Source organism: Rhipicephalus microplus, unplaced genomic scaffold (genome assembly GCF_043290135.1).
Source record: "Rhipicephalus microplus isolate Deutch F79 unplaced genomic scaffold, USDA_Rmic scaffold_14, whole genome shotgun sequence".
Classification (NCBI taxonomy): Eukaryota; Metazoa; Arthropoda; class Arachnida; order Ixodida; family Ixodidae; genus Rhipicephalus; species Rhipicephalus microplus.
In genome coordinates this window covers 24,679,264-24,701,240 of record NW_027464587.1, presented here as the reverse complement: position 1 = coordinate 24,701,240, position 21,977 = coordinate 24,679,264, and the positions used below count along the sequence as shown (strand labels likewise).

The following is a 21,977-nucleotide window of genomic DNA, read 5'->3' as shown; positions in this document are numbered from 1 at the left end:
GAATGAAGAGGCGGACGCCTTAGCAGCAGAATTTGCTAAAGGAGCTGTCCTAAATATTCTAACCCCATCCCGCAATAACACGCTCGCATAATTCAGAAAATATTGTCTGCGCGAGAAGCATACCAAAACTTCTGTGCATAGCGATACAAGTTTCCAGCACCTTAGGTATCCGCGATTTAGCTCATGGTGCAGCACGAGAATTGGAAGTTACAGTAACAAAATCGCGATGCAGAATAGCGTCATTGAATTTCTACTTACACAGGCCTTGATTCGATCCGTCAATCCATTGTATATTCTGTAATGAAGCAGAAATAATCGAGCACTTCTTCTTGGAGTGTCGAAGACAATAGAACCCAAGGCAAAGGTTTTTAAAACCAGCTATTCAAAAAAAGCGGCCTTGAGCTTTCTACATCGGCATTTCTCACCCTGGGCTCGTCGGCACTAGAGCACTGACAGGATAATTTACAAAGCTATGTTTATTTATTTGAAAAAATCAAAGCAAATGCCAGGTTAAATGTATCAAAGCATCTAGATCACTATGATTCATCTATGCTGTCGCCTTAATTATATCAAATATTTAGTTTGTATCTTTAGCTTTAGGAAGCATTGCATTAAAAGACACCAAAATTATTACCAATATTTTTGTTCCTATTTAGGTGATCTTTTTTTACGCACATTCTGCCCCCTCTTTTTTCTACTTTTAATAATAAATTACAGTCTATTTTATTTCGTTTCACAAATTCTATTGCCGCACGCCTCATGACCGATCCCTCGTGGTGGGTAGTGCCATTCTTCTGAGAGTCATCATCATCATCGGGCGCAAAATCGCTGGGCTTCCTCTTGCAAAAGTTGTCCGCCTGTTTAATGTATACCCATGCCTCGTAAAAAGGCGCTATAATAAGTCTAAGCGGTTGGTGCAAGTTCACCTTTCCCGAACAACTGTTCCGTACGGCTTTAGTATATTGCCATCTATACGTGCACTAATGAACTGTGCTCTTCGAACACGGAGCCTCGAAGGTTCTCTACCATTGCTTGTATTACTGTTGTGTATGTGTAATAAAAAATTAATCCAAGAAGTGCCACAAGTATTTGCGTCAGATGGAAGGCAGGCTCGGTAGGTGCTTTAAAGCAATAATAATGATTTACTTGGAAATATTTCAAATCTGTACACTTTTTTCTTACAACCTGCTGCTCGTTTCTCGAAAGTCATTCCAAAACATTTTACACGTTTCCGATTCCATGCGCCTATGTACTATTCTATACGAGTTGGATGCAAGCTGGAGAATTGAGTACGTGCCCTCCCTCCATGTCGAACGCGCGCACAGACCGAGAATCGTGCTGTCGAAGCTGCCTGTGTGTGTGTCTGCAATAAATTATGTAGCTGCAAAGTAAGAAGGCTATGCGCGAGTGCGCCCGCAGTTACGCGTTCTGTTTGTGACCACCACAGCGTTCTGCTGGGCCGCTGAGCACGTTTCCGCAGCTGGAGGTTCCCACAGTGCTGAGGCCAGGTCGGGGTGGAGAGTATATGCGAGTAAAGAGGTGGATGCTTCGTTTGGGAATGTATGAGGGGGAGATTAAATCAGTACTTGAACTAGATGAAGTATATCATGTTAATTTAGAGCAAATTAGCATTAGGATGACAAAGGAGGACTTCGAACAAAATAGTTTATTGCAGCAAAAGCAGATATATATATATATATATATATATATATATATATATATATATATATATATATATATATATATATATATATATATATATATATATATATATATATATATATAAAGGATACATCGGCAAACTGAGCCATGACTCAGACTAAGATGTTGCCGTGAGCCCGAGTTGAGCTGAGAAAGATATTGGTGAGTCTTAGTCTGAGTGATACATCTGGATGAGCTGAACGTTTATATTTCCTTTTGTTGAACTCAAATACGCAGCGTCAATACTCGCACGCTGCTGCCAGATGGCATGCGATGAAATGTGCATTTTACTATCACTGCATTCGTTTCAAAGATATGTGACTTGGATTACTGACTGATGCCCTTTTCAAAAATGCAATCCCTCAGGGACAAGGACGGCGTGCTTAACAGTCGCTACTGAACTTTACGCAATGATGAGTCACCCCTCGCGTTAAAATCATGTATATACGGTATGCCATTTCGCGCTGTTCGATTTCTTTATAAATAGAAACCAACCAGTCTCATCGTCCCTTTCAGCCATCAGATGATTCGTTCATCAGTTCTTCGAGTGTCGTGATCATGACGTGCTTGGCGGCAGGGAGATCGCGTTTGCAAAAATAAGAAACGCCCGCAGTCTATCGGCGGGTATCACGTGACTCGACCAGCGTGATCCCCTTGGCATTGCATATCACTGTGGCCTGGGCAGCAGCAGCAGAAGAGACGGGATTTGGTGGGACCGCCATGATGGACGGCTCGTTTTTCAATTTATCAACCGTCTGCGTGCTGGATTCCAGCTCTGACCTTACGTGACCCTCAACTCCTCGCATCCGTTCCTCCTCTTCCACCGCGGCGATTTATGACGTTTTGGGTTCTCCCTCTTCCTCCCGTGGAGCTCGACGCATAAAAGGGACGCGCCGAGTGTTGTAGGACAGACTCCAGCAAATGAAAACGCGCCGGCGCCGAGCAGAAAAACGTATTCGCGTGCACCAAACTGTCCGTAGGCCGCTATTGGTCGCGATTATAAATGGTTCACGTCACCTTTTTTCGCTGACATAAACCTCCAGTTACGTCGGCGTGCAATGGTGCGATAAACGTCGCTTCTCCTTGGACGCTATTACAAGAAGCCGCGCCCGTTCAACGATGGGCAGCCTCGGCCATCTGCAAAAGCAGAACGGGAACAGCGAGCTCCCGCGTGGAGTCCGTGAAAAAGCCAGGTGTCTCGGTTACGCGCTTCACTTACAGGCTCGAAAGGGTGCCTAATAATAATAATAATAATAATAATAATAATAATAATAATAATAATAATAATAATAATAATAATACGATTTTTTCTAAAACGACGATATGAGAGACGCCGCAGTTGAGGATCTCCGAAAATTTCGACCATCTGGTGATTTTTGACGTAAAACGACATCGCAAAGTACACGGGCCTCAATCATTTTCGCTTCCATCGAAAATGCGACCGCCTTGGATAGCATTCGAAGGCGTGCTCAACTGGCTGCTTTGTTTTGTGATTTCGCTGAAGAATGGTGCTCTCAGAATACAGTTTTTGCTGAAGATGAAATATTTAGATCACCGTATACATGTACGTTGAAATATTCTGTATTGGACAGCTTGGGACTGATAATAAAAGAAAATTTAAGAAAACGTGTCTTCTGTTGATCCTGTGTTGTTAGTTGTATCATGCCATTCTTATCGTTATTAGTTCTATTAGTATATTATTCGTATCATTCCATTCAAAAAATTGCACAAACGCTCGCGAAACACCTCAATGCATGTTAAGGTGAGAGTGCATGTACACGGTGATGTTTCTTGTATATGCCTTCTGAAGAAGTGCTAAAACAGGCACTCGTCTGTCGAAGTGTCGAAATTCGTAAACAGGACAACGATTTCATAAAGTGACGACGACAAAAAAAAAGCGCGAAATACCAACAGTATAGTTTATTTCCTTCGATAAACAGTTCTTATAAAACCTCGGGAGTGCCACCTCACGTGTACTAATGAGGAATCAACTTTTCAGGAAGGCAAGCTCTTCGCTAAGAAGTTTATTGTTGATTTCTAAAATTGGAGGAGAAAATGCTGTAGGCCCGTGTGCTCAGATTTGGGTGCATTTCAAAGAACCCCAAGTGGTCGAAATTTTCGGAGCCCTCCACTATGGCGGCTCTCACAATCATATGGTGGTTTTGGGACGTTAAACATTATACGTCAACAAATTGCCGGAGCCGTCCACTACAGCGTCTTTCATAATCATATAGTGGTTTTGGGACGTTAAACCCCACATATCAATCAATCAACCCTATATATCAATCAATGAATTGTTGAAGAGATTGATTGTTAGTGCTTGTGTGGTGGCACTTCTCCGGTTGTATAAAAAATGCGTGCTCGAAGAAGTAAACATTTATCGGGAATTTGGGTGTCCTCGTCTCTTGCTTGAGTGCCTGCCTTGTTTGCGCGATTGAACACTCTGGATCGCGAAGCAACATGCCCAGTCGTCTTCAACCATTCTCTCGTTTCTGCAGGTGCCATGAGGCTGTGCGTTCGCACAGCGACGGACAGTGTCCGCGGGACGGCGCTGACGCTACTCTGCATCGTCACCTCTTTTCTGCCGATGCCAGCTGGTGCACGACGAGGCGGTGAGTGTCGTTGCACGCGCATGCGCAATCATATCTGCCGCGAAACTGTAATTAGATGCTCAGACGGATATTTCAGTGACAGACAAAATCACTTGTCTAGAGCGCCGAGCCGGCTGCTGTAGCTACTGTTTTCTGTCAAAATATATACGCCAAGAGCGTCGTCGTAAGGATGCCCGGTGTAATCGTACTGCATGCTATAGGTCTCTCTGTGTTGTTATTTCGGCGTGAGCGGTAAAGATTGTACTTAACGTGAAGTAGCACCGGCGTACAACAAAAGCGCCCACATTTACGCGCTCCCTCTTTTCTGTGCAAGACACAGCTTGCGCATTGGTTCACGATCGATGTTTGAATGTTGTAAGCCGCACACTTCACGGAAACGAACACCCATGGCTAAACCGACCTCTCTGTATGACGTACTAAAGTATTAAAGAAAAATGAAGAGAAACTTGGGGATGACTGAACAGAATACGCCTCCAAGAAATTAGTTTGCTCGTACGTAATGGATGCTTCACAAACATACCCTGCCACCCGCTCTGTGTGATTAGCTTTAGATTTCCTCTAGCCTGAGATTAGCCTGAGATTAGCCTCTTTCGTGCTGGCGTCTCTCCAAAACCTGCGTCATCACGCGGATAAGTGCGATGCCAAATTAAACTGATAATGTTCATGCAGAGCTCTGCTTTTGCTCCAACCTTCAACGTGTCTGCACCCCATTTCTCCGTTTTAAACATAAAATACCGCTAAAGAAAATTTCCCTAAAGAAGCTAAAAATAAGTTATTGGTTAGTGACTGGCAGAAAGGACCAAGGAACTTGATCGACTAAAAAGCAGGCGTGCATGGCCGCCCGCGAGTTCCATTTATTCTCAGAGCGAAACGAACCGATCAATGGCTGTATATGCTGCTTCGTGTACAGTCTTCTGCGAGCTCGAGCGCTCTGCAGCGTGGTCTAGACTGCTTTGATTGATGGCAGCTGCCAAGTACTGGAGCTGTAGCCGAGATAAAACCACGGCATGCTTGAATACTACTTGCAACATCTCGACAGCAAAACCCAAATCTTCGTGGCGCTGGCGTCAATGAAATCGTTTCAGTCCACGCTGCGTAGCGTTCTATAGTTATGCTTCCTGACTATACTGTATGTGGGCACTTTTAGTCCTATCCGTTCACCCAGCCATCCTCCACAGAACGCACATTAGCGCGTTGTGTCGTGGAAGCAATGCAGCAGATCTCTGTCCCTTGGCTTTCTTCTTTCACTCGCGTGTTCGTATCGGCTGCAGTCACGCACTGCACGCAGCGCGATCCTCGTGGAAACGTTATACGGGAACACCAACAGGAGCGGCGCGAGAGAATTGCGACATCCCTACTCCCTCGGGTTGCCGGGATAACGCAACACGAAACCTTTTGGGGTTGACAGGGAACTCGGCTCGCCGATTTGACGGCCCGTCAGTCAGCGCGCCGCCGCTGGGACGCGTAACTCGAGACATCGCTCCCACGCTCCTCTCGTCGGTTTGTCGCGGTTCGTGCTCTGCCCCCTCCCCCCTTATTTTTCGGGTGGTCAATGCGGTTCGACCCGAAAGTGTGGCTTCTTTCTCTCTGGATCACGGCCCCGTGTCTCGTGGTATAACCGAGATTTGTGGATTACCGAGGAAAAACAGTGGTGGCGGCGCGGGAAAGTGCTCGCCGAGGATGTCTTCGGTAGTGTGGCGGAAAATGTGCGCCCTTTGTTGTGGCGTGGATGCTTTTTTCTCTCGTTTCAAAGGGCCCCTAACCACGCACCGAATGTACGTAGACGATGCAGTTGTTTCTTTCTCTATAGCCACGGAAAAAGAAACATCTCCTCGTCTTCGCTGCTCTCCACTTTCCCGCTTATTTCTTCAAAGCACACGCATGCAACGTCAGCACTGAGCGTTCAGCCCTCCATGATTTCTCGCTGGTCGGTGCTACGCGCACTCGCGGCGTCGGAAACGCGCAAAATGAAATGTAATCCGTTCATAGCGCGCGAAAGTTATGCGACTCTAGGAAAAACGGGTGGGAGAGAGATATAAATGTGTATTGTGGCAGAAGTGTTGAGTCCTCTACCTGATTACATTTTCTGGTCCGGAACGGGTGGGCAGCATCATGGTAAAGTAATGCAGTAGACAACTCTCAGCTGACACTTCTGAAGTATCGACCATTCGACAGTATTTACCTCAATTACGTCACGTGAATCACCTTTCTTACGTCACAGAGTGCACCCGAAAAACGAAAAACGGAAAAACAGAACAACGCGCTCGCCTTTTGCGTTTTCGGAGGCTTGTGAAGGGACACCGAGCTGAATACTTGTTTTCCTTGTGGTTGCAAATCGCCCTGCTACAGTGCGAATGACTCTACTTTAGCGCAAGAAGGCTCTGTACAAGTCATGAAAAGCGAAGAGACTTAGACTGGCGGAGAACGCCATTTGAGAGTTTCTGCCCCACCTCTTCGTTACGTCCAATGCCTCCCATATTTTACCAATGCCCGCCAGATGTGCCCAAATCAGCCGTTTACCATGCTCTCCTCTAGCCCTTTCCTGTCTCGCCCATTCCTTAGGTTTCGTGTGTGCTTTGCCGTCGTGGGGGAGACAACCCCTCATTCAGTGGCTCACGAAGGAAGTCATATGAAGTATTTTTTTTCTTTTTGTTCAGTTGTGTACGGATTCTTGGGGCGGCGTTTTGCATTCCTCCTGTTTACAGTGGCGGTGGTCACGCTGGATCTGTAAAAAAAAAACAAAAAAACGTTCTTTTGACATAGTAACATATTTGCACAGCGCAAGACTACGAGTATATAGTTACGACGTAACGACAGAAGAAGAGACAAAAACAGAAAGAGTGCTACAGCACTCTTTCTGTCCTTGTCTATTCTTCTGTAGTTACGTCGTAACTACTCGTAGTCTTGCGCTGTGCAAATATGTTGATTCCAAATCACCAACTAGCCCAAGCATCTGTCTTGACATAGCATGTCGCCGTTCGGGGCGCTATGCGGGCAAACAAAGGGGACGTGCCACTGCAGCGCTGCGTGCCATGTGCTGTGTTGTGGCAGAAGCATTGCTTCAAGCTACAAAGAAGGAACCCGAAGCAACAAATGTGACAGACGCATGATATTGGAGTGGGAAACACGTCTACCGCATTTTCGGATCAAAGCGCTTGCACGAAGGTGTGACGCGAGCAGTTCTACCCATCTTGCCCATCTTGTAGCGCCGCATCACAACCCCACCAGGAAGGGGAGGTCCCTGCTACTTCGCTTACGCATCGGCTGCTCCTGGCCTGCGGCCCGGCGTCATCAGCTTGGCAGAACCTCGTCCCTGCGTGCACTGCGTGTGAGGCAGATGAAACCACGAGCACCTGTTGTGTGTTTGCCCAGAGCTTCGCACACAACTCGGCATCTTGCTCGCCGCACTACGTCGCCATGGTCTGCCCGCAGCTACACAGAGGGACCTGCGGGCACCACACCTAGGTCTTCAAGGTGGTTCTTCGCTTTCTTGATGACACTGGACTATATGACAACCGGCTATAGAAGCCGCCCGCCACGTCCTTGGTCATGGACGCCATTTCTCTTATTCTTCTCTCTTCACATCTCTAATGCCCTCTTCCCCCCTCCCCGCCTTAAGGCGCTGAGCCGTGCTCCCAATTAGGGCTGCAGAAGTTGCGTTTTTTTCCTTCCTGAAACTCTCTCTCTCTCACGACCGCTCCCTGAACCAAGGCGGACCGTTGAGAAGCGCACATTTGCACTCGCATTGAAAGAAACAAAGGAGGCGGTGCTACGTCATACGCGGCGCCTGCTTGGGTCTAACTACACAGTTAGCTCTGTAGGTGGAGTTACGTAATGATTCCTAAAATAGCCTGAAAACTGCGCTCGACGAGTTGTAGGTAGTTCAGTTAATCCGGCTAAAATACTCGAGAATGCATTAAAATCCTTTGCGTGGATGAGCAGGGAAGTCAGTGTACTTCTCATGTACAAACACCAATATTTAGAGGTGACTGTAGTGTTTTCTCAACATTCGTATTTTCGCCCCGCCGCGGTGGTCTAGTGGCTAAGGTACTCGGCTGCTGACCCGCAGGTCGCGGGTTCAAATCCCGGCTGCGGCGGCTGCATTTCCGATGGAGGCGGAAATGTCGAGGCCCGTGTGCTCAGATTTGGGTGCACGTTAAAGAACCCCAGGTGGTCAAAATTTCCGGAGCCCTCCACTACGGCGTCTCTCATAATCATATGGTGGTTTTGGGACGTTAAACACCACAAATCAATCAACATTCGTATTTTCTTCTCGTACGTACAGAAAAGGAAACTCAGAGCCTCTCTAATCTTGCCGACAGTTTTGAGGAATAATGACAAACCTGTTTTCCAATAATAATTTGAAGCAACGTGCCATTTTTTTCTGCGATGACTGTGCATTATGATTCGTGGGCTCGCGGTCTTATCTATCGAGCATGCGCAGGTGTGTACTGCGGAACCTGGTCGCTATGTATGTGTCTACTTTTTTACGCCTACGGTCAAACTTTTGCAATAAAACTGAGTGAATGTTTCTGTTTATACCTTGCCTATTGGCTACAAATGTAAACTGGCCTTGCTGCAACGTGCTCCTGAGTTCAGTGTTTCAATTTAACGCATCGTCACGATCACATCGTGCTAGCGGGTCAGGCCAGCTATATATAGAGCGATGTTGCGTTTTTCTAGTGCACAGTGCCGTCACATTTCCTGCTGCTAAATTCAACAATACTTGTAATAGAGTAAATTGGTGTTGTCAGCCAAGAGTAGACCTCTCTGATACAGAACTTTCGTTTGGTTTTTTCCTTGAGCTCTTAGGCTGCCATTGGGCAGCCTAAGAGCTCAAGAGTTCGTTTAAACTTGCAAGCGTCTCTTGCGAGAGCTAGTTCCCGTGTTTCTCTGCATGAATGTGACCACAATACCATCAACTGCTCGTCGCCTTAGCAACTTATCGCTGATGGTAACGCCCAGGAAACGAACACTCGTTGCGCGACGAATGGAATGGCTTCTGGTATTCAGCGAAAGGTGCGTTGACTTCCGCCGCACCCCCGGAAAGAGCATGAAAATTGAAGAGCATGAAGGTATACGCTGGGGCAAGAATCCTTTGTCGATGGTTAAGCTGAATGCTGCGCTCATAAGAAGCTGCATTCTTCAGCTGCCGCTGATGTCGCCATCACCGAGCCAGTTAGAACGCTTAGAGACAGTGCACAGAAAGAGTCTTCGATATGCGATGGGAGTCCCTAGGCGGCGTCAAACCAGAAGGTCAGCAATGAAGCCGAGTCTCTGCCACTCCTCCTAATGGCGTCTCAGGCTTTGTTGACGCAGCTAGCAAGACTGGGCTATAGTCATCCACAGGCATGGCCTTTATCCGACGGCTAAAAATCAAGACCTGACTCACATTTTCTTGCGGCGCTGAAAACATTTTGACATTTAGGCTTGAAATCGCCTCAACGGAGCCCCATCGACCCACCATGGTGCTTTGTGGACGTTGCATGTAACTTCAGGGTCCCTAAACTGCCGACGAAGCGCACTGTTCCAGCTGAAGAAGCAAAGTTTCTAGTGTTGGACCTTTTGAGCACCATGTACCGTGGTCACTCACAAGTTTACACTGATGGATCGGTGTGCACACAGACGGATAGCTGCGCAGCGGCTTTCTGCATACCTTTCCTGGGCGTGTCATGGTCGGGCCAGCTGGATGGTGTTGTGTCGTCTACAACAGTGGAAAGCACAGCAACCACCGCGGCTTAGCGAAAATCGCAAGGGCTTTCTGCACGATTTGTGGTTGTGCTGACTGAGTCACAGTTGGCGTTGCAGCGACTGCATCGAGGGCTACCTCAAGAAAATTTCACAAGACAATCTCTGGCGCTCATCAAACACCTGATCGGCAAGAGCTTCAATGTGAAATTTCAGTCTACTTCATCCCACGTTGGAATAGAAGGCAATGAAAAAGCCCATACTCTTGCACGCAAAGCGCGAACATGCGTTCTGAAAATAAGAGCTCCTAAAACATACCAGAACAACAAAAATGTAATACGCAATCACTTCAGGGTGATCCACAAGTTTCCGCTTCAGTCATGCGTAGTACACGGACTTCCCAGAGAACAAGCGACGCTGCTTCACCCTATAAGAACAGACTCTGACACGCTGGCTTGGTCATTGAAGACTGGGCGGGGCGCTTCCCCGGTTTATGCCGTTTGTGGTGACATCGGTGACATCGAACATTTCATTTGGCTGTGCCCGCAGTTTGACAAAGAAAGAACAGAGATGATACACAGCTTGCAGAAAGATTGTCACAAGCACGGGACATAGGAAGATGTTCTTTTTTCCTGGGGGAAACACGATGATGAGGAGGAGCGTGCAACAGATCTTGATGACTTTCCTGCGAGACACTGGACTGAGTTACATTTGGTGACTGACTCCTATAATTTAAGAGATACTCAAGCGGAACGATTGCCGGCTTTTTAGGCCAGGCTAACCCCACCTTTGCATCATCGCAACCACCACCACCACCACCACCACCACCTGGCTCCCGAGCACGGGAAGGGAGCCATTCTTCAGTAATGTGGGCTAGTTGGTACAAGTTGAGCACAGGTTGGGACACTGCTCACAAGAAGGAAGCCAGAGGCATTGGCGTTGTTTTCTTACCTCTCGTGAGTGGGCTGTCCGGGCAGCTCCAAATTTGCCCAACACACATAGGCCTTCGCAAAAATATTTGTGTAATAAACAATCTCTCTCTTTTTCGTGGACCTTTCTTTTCAGCATAAGCACCTCTTCAACGACGCTTCCATGCCAAATTCGAAGGCGGTTTGTGTCGGAGTCTGTGGTGTTCAAATAAAAGCGCACAGGCAAAAAGAAAAAAAAAAGGAAAGAGAGAAACTCTGGGTGGATGTGAGAAACGAACATAAAGAAGCCAACCAGCTTGGTTATAGAGTGAGACCGAGTACGTTGAATCGGCCTGGGAAGAGTCGATCACGAAGCGGGTGTCGCGCGGTCGTCATAGCCAATAGCACGGTGACCTGTCAAAGCGCTCGTTTTTTTTTTTTTTCCTCCTTTGCGTCGCTCGAAAATGCTCCTGCGTGTGGAGCTGCGGAAACGAGACGCGCGGAACGTGTTTAGGCGAGCGCATGTCTGGCGGCTGCGCACCATCGACGGGCTCGGTTCGTCACGAATGCGCATTCTCAGTGGACAACCTCGGCGTGTTCTTCATTCCACCGATTAAGTTATCCTGCACGTGAAACGAGGCGTCACTGCTGTTCCTGTCTGGAAGCGCCTTCGTGATTCTCTCCTGGAAAGACACTGTTGCGCTTTGACCCATCGCTCCTGGTGGACGGGCGTCATTTGCGTACCGGAAGTAGCCGTTCACCACACGTACGCCGCCGTGCAATCACGTCGGCCGGGCTTGACGCGAGGTCAGACCGGCCTCGGCCGCGAAATTTTGACGCGTCGCTCTGCTGCCGCCCTGCTTCGACCTACTTCCGTTCGCTGCCCGAGAGCAGCCGGAGTGTCAGTCTAATACAAGCGCCGCCTCTTCCGCTGATTTGGGTGCCGCCATTATAGCTGACATGCGCTGATGGACCGCGCCGTTCCTGCTTCGTCTACCGAGTTTCAAAAGGTACTTAAAGAAGCATGACAACCCGTTTCTGGCACATCTCGCTCTCCGCGCGCAACGAATATTTGCACACGAGGGAGATAATCCTTGACAGTTTACTGCGCCTGCCCTGTGCTGCAAATGCCGCTTTTCGCCTTTTCCGGCGCAAAAATTACGCCAACTAACGCGGCCTGCTAGTGAACACGTATACATAAATGTCGACTTGTCGTGGTTGTTTGAGAGGAAAATTATGCCTCGTGCACTGAGCGTCAAAGTGCGCTTGAGTCCTAACAGGGCAGACAGCTCAAAGGCAGTATGACGTATACTTCTTGGCATATGTCGCACGGCCTCCACCGAACTCCGTTAAACACTATCACGGAGTTCGACAGAGCTGGGGTTGTGGCCATGCTACGCGGCAACAGTTTGCGAGCTTTGGACAAAAGACGCTAGAGCTTCATTAGGCGCTTTTGCCGTCATACAAGGTTTTGCGTCCAATCATGCTGAAAATATCCTCAATGATACGTATGATAAACTATTTACACGATCGAGCAACACACACACACACACACACACTCTCTCTCTCTCTCTTACAGAGGTGTCCTGCGGGAAGTGGAAGTCTTCCATTTACGCCCTTGCCGTCTTGTCGTATAACGTTTTACCGCGTCCGTGATTTATGAGACTTATTGCTATTTTAGGGGATTCGGCTGTCTGCGCGACATTGTTTTTCATACTCCAATTATTTTAACACTAAAGTGTTTGGTGGCGGGACTCACCAATACTTCACTGACGCATTTCTGTCAGGAAAATGACGTCGAAAAAATATGCACGATCAGACAAAGAAAAACGTTCCATCAACGGGAGCCGAACCCATGATTCCAGGGCTCGCGACAACACATGCTGGGTACGCTATCCACTGGACTGGGCCATGTACTTTTTTTATTTTTCACTTGGCCACGATGACAGACTTGCTTTGAGCTATGAAATATACGCATTTTATATCTACTACTGTCATCTCACAGCGTCTTTGGTAAAGTGTAGCAATGCATCATGACCGTGACATCCACGATTAGTTTCTTGATTGATATGGGGGGTTTAACGTCCCAAAACCACCATATAATTATGAGAGACGCCGTTGTGGAGGGCTCCGGAAATTTCCACCGGGGCCGCCTGGGGTTCTTTAACGTGGGCTGCAGATGTACAACAGCTGCGCATGGCTTCTGTTTCTTATGGAAAGGGAACTTCACTGAGCCACCTGGTTGCTTTTTTCAAGTAGCTCGCATACTCAAGATGTTCAAAATTAAGCCCCCCCCCTTTTTTTTTTCTTTGAAGAAGTCGGTGCTGTAAGTTATGTGTGTGTGTGTAAAAGCCACCTTTGCAGATAGCTATGTGTTCAGGGGGACACAATGTGCAACAATACTTATTACTGTCAGCCGTGCCGTTGTATAAGATGCAATATTGGACTTATTAAAGACTGCAGCTGGCTCCTATGAATAGATTAAAAATTTGAGCCAGTCACATTTCTGCATAGATCCAAAAAAAGTTTGCATGCCTGTGCTTAGATATCCTGCAAGTAAGTTTAGTTGCGGCTGGCATCATTATGCATGCAGGACAGTGAGCACTAGCACACAGCTACTACTCCTTGATAGGCCGCATATAATCTGACCATGGGTCGAAGCCATAGGCAAACATTATAATGGTTACCCTTTTACTACCGGCTAATGATAGCTTGCAGTTACTGCTCGTACCACCAGGGGGTAATAGTTTCCTGATCCTCACTGCCTTGCATGCGTAATCATGAAAAGCACAATTGAACTTCGGAACTGGATATCTCGTAGCATAGACATGCTCGAAGAATTTTTTCAAGCGAGACTGTGTAGAAACACAACTGCCACAAACTTTTCTGTGCAAGCATACCCACTTATTATTGTAGCCACCAAAATTTTGTTATTCTTAGTTTATTAGGTAGCGGATAACATTATTGTCTTACTTGAAGTCCCCCTGAACACATCACTGATTTAAGAAGGCGGTTTTATATTCTTAGGGCCGAATTTTATTGCAAGTACAAAGCTCATCTCTGAATGTGTCAGCGCTGTTTCGTTTTTTACAGCATATATATATATATATATATATATATATATATATATATATATATATATATATATATATATATAAGGGAAAGAAGTGTATACCTAAGGGCTCGTTTTTCCGTGTTTTAACACAATATTAATGAGATATAACAGACAGTAATGCCAAGGAATGTACAGGGGAAGTTATTAAAACCAATGGAATGTAAATAGGAAGAAAGAAAAGTGGATGAAAAAATTACCAACTCTGAGCAGGAATCGAACCTACGACCTTCGAATTACGCGTTCGATGCTCTAACCACTGAGCTATCACAGCGGCCCTCCCTCCATCCACTTTTTCGGGTTTAGCTTAGTTAGTAGACTAAATAATATATATATATATATATATATATATATATATATATATATATATATATATATATATATATATATATATATATATATATTATTTAATCTACTAACTAAGCTGCCGTCAAGACTTGTGCGTCATGTTTGAATTTTTGTGTCTTGTGCAATTAGTCACTTTTAAAATTGAACTTTTTGCTTTGCGATGAGGCTGTAGTATATCAATGATAATATTTTCATTCTAAAATTGGCTAAATATTTCAGTTTATTGTGTTTTTGTAACATTAGTTCATTGTCTTCTGGAATTGAATGTCGTAAGTGCAATCAAGTGATTTCCTACAGTCATGCTTAATCATACCTAACTTTGCCGATATCTAACTATGTGTGATATGTTAGTGATACTTAACCATGTTTGACTTTAATGATAACTGACAGAAGGCATTCTGGAATATTGTAACTTACGTGCATAGATTAAAAGGGTAATGGTGACATTTTTTAAACTACATACTGATATTTGCTTGCCTCATTTTGCGTAATATTTAATACGAATTCTAATTACTGGGTTTGACGTGTTCAAAACCACTATATATGATTATCAGGTGTGTCATAGTGAAAGACTTCAGAAATTTTAACCGCCTGGGAAGTGCACCTATTGCTTTCTCCAGCCCTTCTTTTTCGATGAAAAATTTTCGACTCAAGCCTATCTTTATCTATGAAAATTGCGGCCACCACAGCCGGGGTTCGATTTCGTGTCCTTCAGTTCAACAGCCAAGGGTTACAATAAGTGTACTGCTGGTTGTGAGCTGTAGTGTTGCTTTCAATGATGGATGCTAAGTACTGCAGTTTGGTGCCAACCAGCTATCTCCTAGTGCACTGATGGTATTTGTCACATTCGTAATTTACTGTTATATCACATTCCTAATTTACTGCCATATTTATTGATTGCCACGCGAGTGTGTTCTGACGTTTTGATTGTTCTGTGTTTTATGCTTTGTAAGGCTGCATATATTTGTGATTAGGCTATAAAGCCGAACAAATCACTGTGATATACTTTACGTAATATTATACAACAGATGACTAATTTGGGTGTGAAAAGCTTATCTAAGTATACTCTCCATAATGTTTCGAATGCCTTGAAAAGAGCCTTCTGGTCAGAAGTAACCGTTGCGATGACTTCTTTTCGTGAAACATTTGTTTTTGTTTATGAGAAATAATTGTACTCTCAATTACCTAGAAAGATGCTGAAAAAGTAAAAACTTTTAAAACGACAATGATATGTTCAAGCTTCATTAGGCTAAGGCTGGTCTGTTAATCTTATTTGTCTTCAACCGCCCGCTGATGTGCGTTACCTCTGGAATATTGTCTGTAAAATGCTTTAAACTATACAGTGTAAATGAAAATAAATAAATAATTTCGCAGTTTCACATGCTTGTTGATATACATTCCACTTATAGCAGCCCCCATTATGCAACACCGTACAGGCAATCAACTGGCCTAACTTCTGGTCTGCATAAAGGTAGGCTACTTCTAGGACGCATACAATACACACACTTTAGTAGACATAAACATGGTAGCAAAACTATGACAGTTGGAAGACCCACCAGACGGGTACATATCAAATACATACGGGACGGTAACAGATGGAACACATACATGACGGATGCTATGAGGAGACACAAAGTCGGCGGCCAAATCGTTACATCTTGGAGACATACAGTTTGCGTCTTCATGCTGCTTCGGGTAAATGTGATGGCATAAGTCATGACACTTTTCAATTAATAGCAGTTGAAATATAGCAGTTTGCAATGCACATAAACATGTTTTTTGTACGAATATATAAATGTGAAAACGTGCGGCATGATGCAAGTCTCACTATTGTTAATAAGCTCTCATTCTTAGAAGTGGTGTGCAAACTCCACCAGATATCCATTGGGTAAATCACCGACCATTATTGGACACATAGTTGGACGTTCATTTTTATTTATAATGCTTGATTGGTGCCGCTGGTCATATAAATAGAACCCCAAGCGCCGGCGTCCCTCATAGCATCTATCCATACAAAAAATAGCACTCTGTGCAAGAAAGATTAAAAAATTGACGCCCATCGGCTCTGTTTTAATTCCGCGTTCCCTACATAGGCTCGCCCCGCAATCGCGCCCGCGGCCATGGTTACGTTAGGACTTCTGCAGGTGCGGTCGTACCCCAATTCGGTTGTCATGAATAAAATTAACCCGGACTGCGGGGTTTCGATGTATTGTAGTAAGTGTGGGGGCTTGCTCAATTTCGAACACATGCTCTGGCGTTGCTCGGCATTGGCTGGTGCGGCTTCTCACGGGAACAGTGGTGGCAGCGAATGCTGCACAGTGACGCGCTGGCGGACCAACTAAGGGCTGTCCAGAGGACCTGTGTGGCGGCAGAAGGGCTTGGTCTCTCTGTCCCGACGTGGGAGCAGCCAACATCAGTCCTAGATTCTCAGAACTTTAATGAAGTTCTCCATACCATACCATACACGACGCACGATGCGTTTTGCTCTGGTGGGGCTGTGGTGTCTAATAACTCCGACATGCTGCAAAATCTGAGCCCAAGTTCAGCGTCCAAGAAGTCATGCACTTTTGGTGGTCACATCGCTTTCTCTGGATCCGCTTTCACCGTTAACTGCTATACAGAAACAGCTATGACCACAAGGTTGTTTTTTTTTTCATTAATGATGGACGTCGTCGGGACGGAGCACTATGACTAAGCATCAGCATGAATACATCCGCGTGGAGCGGTGCTATAACACCGATAGACACTGCGCAAGCTCACCTATGTCACTGTGAACACTGACCTTCACAAATGTTTTATGTCCGTGTTTTACCGATTCCCGTGACGGAAGAACCAAGTTGAGCCAACCATATTTTTGTGAAAGTTTTCGTGCATCATTGCGCATACTTGAATGGTTGAAATGTCTGACATAGCACAATGAAACATTGAAATTTGTGTAAGCAACAACTCCCTACAACAGGCGATCGCAGTGCTTGCATTCAGATCGTGTTTGGCTGCGAAGACGAGGAGAAAAAATGCACGACGATGATACGCAATGAAAGGGACGTGGATTCGGCGAGAAAAGGTAAAAAGAAAATGAGATGAGAGAGTAACTGAAATAGAGTATTCAAAGAAATGCAAACCATGTTGGATAACAGAGGATGAAGTGGATTCAGCGACTCGTCGAATAGAGACGTCGACTATCGCCGCCGCTTGCTTCTAAAGAAATGAAAACGGAGGAAATGAATAAACAACAAAGAACTTCGATTGTCTGCTCGACAGTTTGCATATACGTTCACGACGGCCGGCACTTGACTTGCAGCGGCGAACAATAAAAGATTTCTTGTCGGCGCGCGATCTCACGTACGCGGGCTCGGCCGGGAACATATGCGCCGAAAAGCAGCGACGATACGACAAGGTGCCAAAAATTAAAACCGCCGGAGACCAGTTCAATTTACAGTTGGCGTAATAGTATCCGCTCTCGCATTGTCGACGTGTCTCTCTCTCTCTTTTTATTTGTTCATACGATTTTTGCCCCTGCGAAGGCGTTCGCCACTCAGCCTTCGCGAAAGGAGGCCTCGCACTCGTAGACAAAATCCAATATTGAAATCTTCGTCGACGGTATCTGGTGGAAACAGAGCTTGCAGAAAGAGGGCGGAAGGGAGAGGGATCAAGACCGTTTGTTATTTGAAGAGCAGTCGTCGAAAGAGGAGGGCGATCAGGATACAAACAAATACAGTCGTCAACGGGTCGAGGACGGAAGAGACAGCGCCTCACGTTTGCTCGCGATCTGGTGCTCGCCTGCGGAATGAAACTGTCGGCCGAAAAGAAAATAGACGGAAGTGGTAGGTTGCCCACTGAAAAGAAAACTCTGCGTCTGCGAACAAAAGAAACGAGGTTGGCAAACAGAGAGAGAAAAGCGTCTCATGTGTGCGCATGCAGAGGGGAACAATGTCGGACTGGAAAGGATACAAAAAAGAAGAGTAAAAAAAAAAACTGATGGTTAAAGAGAGACAAAGGAACACGGGTGAAAAAAGGCGAATGAGAGAACTTGGAGTCGAGTGTTCCTTCTGTGCTGCGAATGAAACAAAGGTTTCTTGAATTCAAAGGAGTCGTCCTTGGGACTTCTTTCTTTATTTTTGCTTTGTCGCAAATATTGTGATTGGCGTTTGCTTGATTCCTTTTGTTGCCTCGTTGAAGTTGGCGACTTTTTGTGAAGTTCTTCTGCTTTATGGAGGCAAGAGGAAGGGGTTCTTTATTCAATCACCTCTACGTTGAGCGATATCCCTGGCTCATGCAGTTTCGGAAGGTGCTGTCGATGGGCTGCCAATGCGTCGTCTCTTCGCTCTATTTGGAGGCCTGAAAAGAGTACAACTTGAGGCACCCCAAAAAGGGACATCTTTCGTCACCACGATGTACACTATTGATGCTCGCCACACACCACACAGCACCTATAAGATACATTACTTTGCTGTTGCATTTTCCGCCGCCCAGCATCTGCAAGCCCGCAGTGGTGATTTTCGCGACAAGTCGACGCTATTCGCCGCTGGGCTTGCGAACTTCGCCTCTTGCATGCAGTCTGAATTGCAGAAGTCGCCTTCGGAGTCGCTGGGCGACAATTCACTCGTAGTTGTTTTCGTGAACAGCGTGTGAATGACGGAACGCGGGCAGCTCTTGCTCGTATGTCGCGAGTTGCAGTCTTCCCGTGATGTCAGATTTGCGTTGACACGCCACTGCGAAGCCCCCCCCCCCCCCCCCCAGTACCGAAACCGTTGGTTTAAAGTGGCGATATTAAGCAGATATTGAATACATTCCGAAGCACTACGACAGTCATTTTTTTTTTTTTTGCCCCGCCGCGGTGGTCTAGTGGCTAAAGGTACACGGCTGCTGACCCGCAGGTCGTGGGATCAAATCCCGGCTGTGGCGGCTGCGTTTCCGATGGAGGCGGAAACGTTGTAGGTCCGTGTGCTCAGATTCGGGTGCACGTTAAAAAAACCCAGGTGGTCGAAATTTCCGGAGCCCTTTACTATACGGCGTCTCTCATAATTGTATGGTGGTTTTGGGACGTTAAACTTCACATACCGATCAATCAACGACAGTCATTTTTTTAAATTTTCTGGACACGCGTTTTTTTATTCAGAGTGACAAGCTGAGAATGCTCCAAGTTCGTGTCGGTACTTTAAAGCGCAGAGTGCGCCTTGCGACTGTGTTCATGATTTACCCACCATCGCGCCATCATGAACGCAGTCCGTAATCTGTGTGAATATTTCAGTCCCTGTCCACGTTTCCTTTGCAGCCACTTTCTGAATTCAATTCTGTGTCGTTATATACAGACGCAACTTTTCTGGCAGGTCGAAAGAGTAGATAAGCCAAGATCGGTGTGAGTTCTCAGCAATAGGTGACCAGTAAAAGAGTAAGGGATTGTGGGATGCATACCGGCTTCCGGTTCGAGAAGAGTAGACGACGGCGAACCACTTCGCCGCAAGCCTCAGATTATTCAGGATTCGCGCGCGCGGTCGCCCGTTTATCTTCGTCCTGATAAATCATGGTCGGTTGTTCAACCGTTGGCTGCTTCAACTCGAGCGTGCAAGGCCAACGGAGGTATTAAATGCCATGTAATAAAGACAGAAAAACGAGCCGGGCTGCTACTGTGCAGATAGCCACAGCGACAGGTAGCCTTTGAGTACGGAACTTTGAAGCCAGAGTGTGCGAAAACCATTTTATCACAGGTCCGTGTGTATCACTTGCTGTCTAAGCCATCCTTCACGTTCGCAAGCTGAATCCTAAGCTTGTTGAGCGGTATGTGCGAAACGTGAAGGTCATATCTTGAGAAGATATGGTTTAGTGCTTCGCTGACCCCAGGAAGATATATGGAACGCCGGCGCACCTTCGAAACGAGCTACTCCGGGATGGCTTGGGGTGGAGGACATGATCTTCAGCATCATTAATAATGTTGAAAATAGTGTCTTCTGTCCCTCCCTGCTTATATTTCACTGCTTTAGCCGGGACGAGAGAAGAGAGAACGCGATTGCATCGTGGGACAAATCTTAGCAACTCTGCTCAAGCTGCACAGATTCTGAAAAGTTTTATGGTGGCGAATCGCTGAAGCAATGGGCTTCTTTAGTCCATCCATTTCATGGCTACTTGAAAAAGTGTGGTAGGGCTTCTTTAAATTGGTGGTGAACACTCCACGGCTCTTCCCTCGAGTGGTTATGGGAAGTGAGAGATATTTGCCTGTCATCGCGCCTTGGCTTTAGAACCGAGCTTAGATATGTTATGTCCTTTGATTCCGGGATTTCGCGCCGGGGAAGCCGCGGCCGAGTAACTTGATCGCTGTCGAGGCGAGAGAGCCTCATCGAAGCAACGAGGAGTATCCTAAACTACTTGTATCCTAAACATGCTGGGACCTTTTGTTTATGGTCGCGTAGACCCTTCAATAACGCTCGACGAGTCCAAAGTTTGACACTTTCTCAACAAAGGTTACTGGGCGAGGGGGTCAGCATTATTTATTTATTATTTATTTGTTTGTTTTATATTAATAGTGCAACCTACATCGCAATTGGCATTATTGTAGGGGGTGAAAAACAAACACAGTTGGCACCTTGTTGCACTTCGTGCAATCACAGTCATGGACGCGTTTGTTTTTGCCTAATGTTTTTGAGGTGAAAACGATTGAAAAGTCACTGTTTTACCGCAAGGGCGAAGCAATGATTGCGATAGCAACAACTTTAAATAAAACGCTGAGAACGGGAAACAGATGGAAACGTGCAGCGCGCTCCTTGCGCACAAATCACGCATGAAAACAACTCACACAGGACCAGAGCTAACCACGTTTGCAGCTCGACTCTGAACGTGCCGTTCAAAGAAAGAAGACGCACAAAACGTAATTGCAGGTACAGATACGAGTGCCAAATAACAAGTGTTCCAGTTGCTACTTCGCTGTTTTTGAAAAGCGCGCTCTTTTCGCAAATTGGGTCTGTCCAGCGAGGGAAGTGAACTTTGTGCGCCCGGCAACTAAACGCAATCATTCCGGTGAAAGCCTAAGGCGCACGATTCTCCCCAACCACTGGATAAGCGCGCGGATAAGGCCCCTTCCCCATGCGGAGCACAGCACGCGTGGGAAATGAGCACGCATCGCGACAAGCGGGGCGCCTATCTTTCCGAGCGCGCTCATTGTTCCATCTCGCCGGCAATGCTCAAAACACGCTATTTATCCTGAGATTCGCGCCGCCTGTGCTAAGTGGTGGTATAAATAGCCAGCCGTTTCAATGGTGAAGAAGGTGCTCTTTGGTGGCTCAGTGGCCAACGCTGCGCGCTCACGAACGAATGACGCTTGATTCCGTGCGCGTAGTATTTTTCTGGATTCTTTTTATTTATTGCGTTTTCATACATATAGATACGGTGAATGATGGCGTACGCCCACGCCGGCGGCGAAATACATCCGAGAGTGTCCATATAATTGCTTGTCGCAATAAAAAGTAACTCATTTGTAATAACGGTGCTGTGAGGCATTTACGTAAGAAAGCGAATGCACGATGCTTCTGCAATAACAGTTTTGTAGTTGTCTGGTTCATGCTGGTCCTGCTAGGTGCTGCCACCGGTCGAGTCCGTCGGGAGGCTCCAGTGCTC

At 46.3% G+C, this 21,977-nt stretch overlaps 1 protein-coding gene across 5 annotated transcripts in view; it reads left to right on the top strand.

The window, feature by feature from the left end:
- Positions 1-21,977, top strand: part of LOC119180745 (latrophilin Cirl) — a 490,851-nt gene that overhangs the window by 171,743 nt on the left and 297,131 nt on the right. For all 5 annotated transcript variants that reach the window (XM_075882931.1, XM_075882933.1, XM_037431878.2 and 2 more), the window contains one exon: positions 4,200-4,313. In XM_075882931.1, coding sequence (XP_075739046.1) covers positions 4,200-4,313 — 114 coding nt within the window. The remainder of the gene's footprint in view (positions 1-4,199; positions 4,314-21,977) is intronic.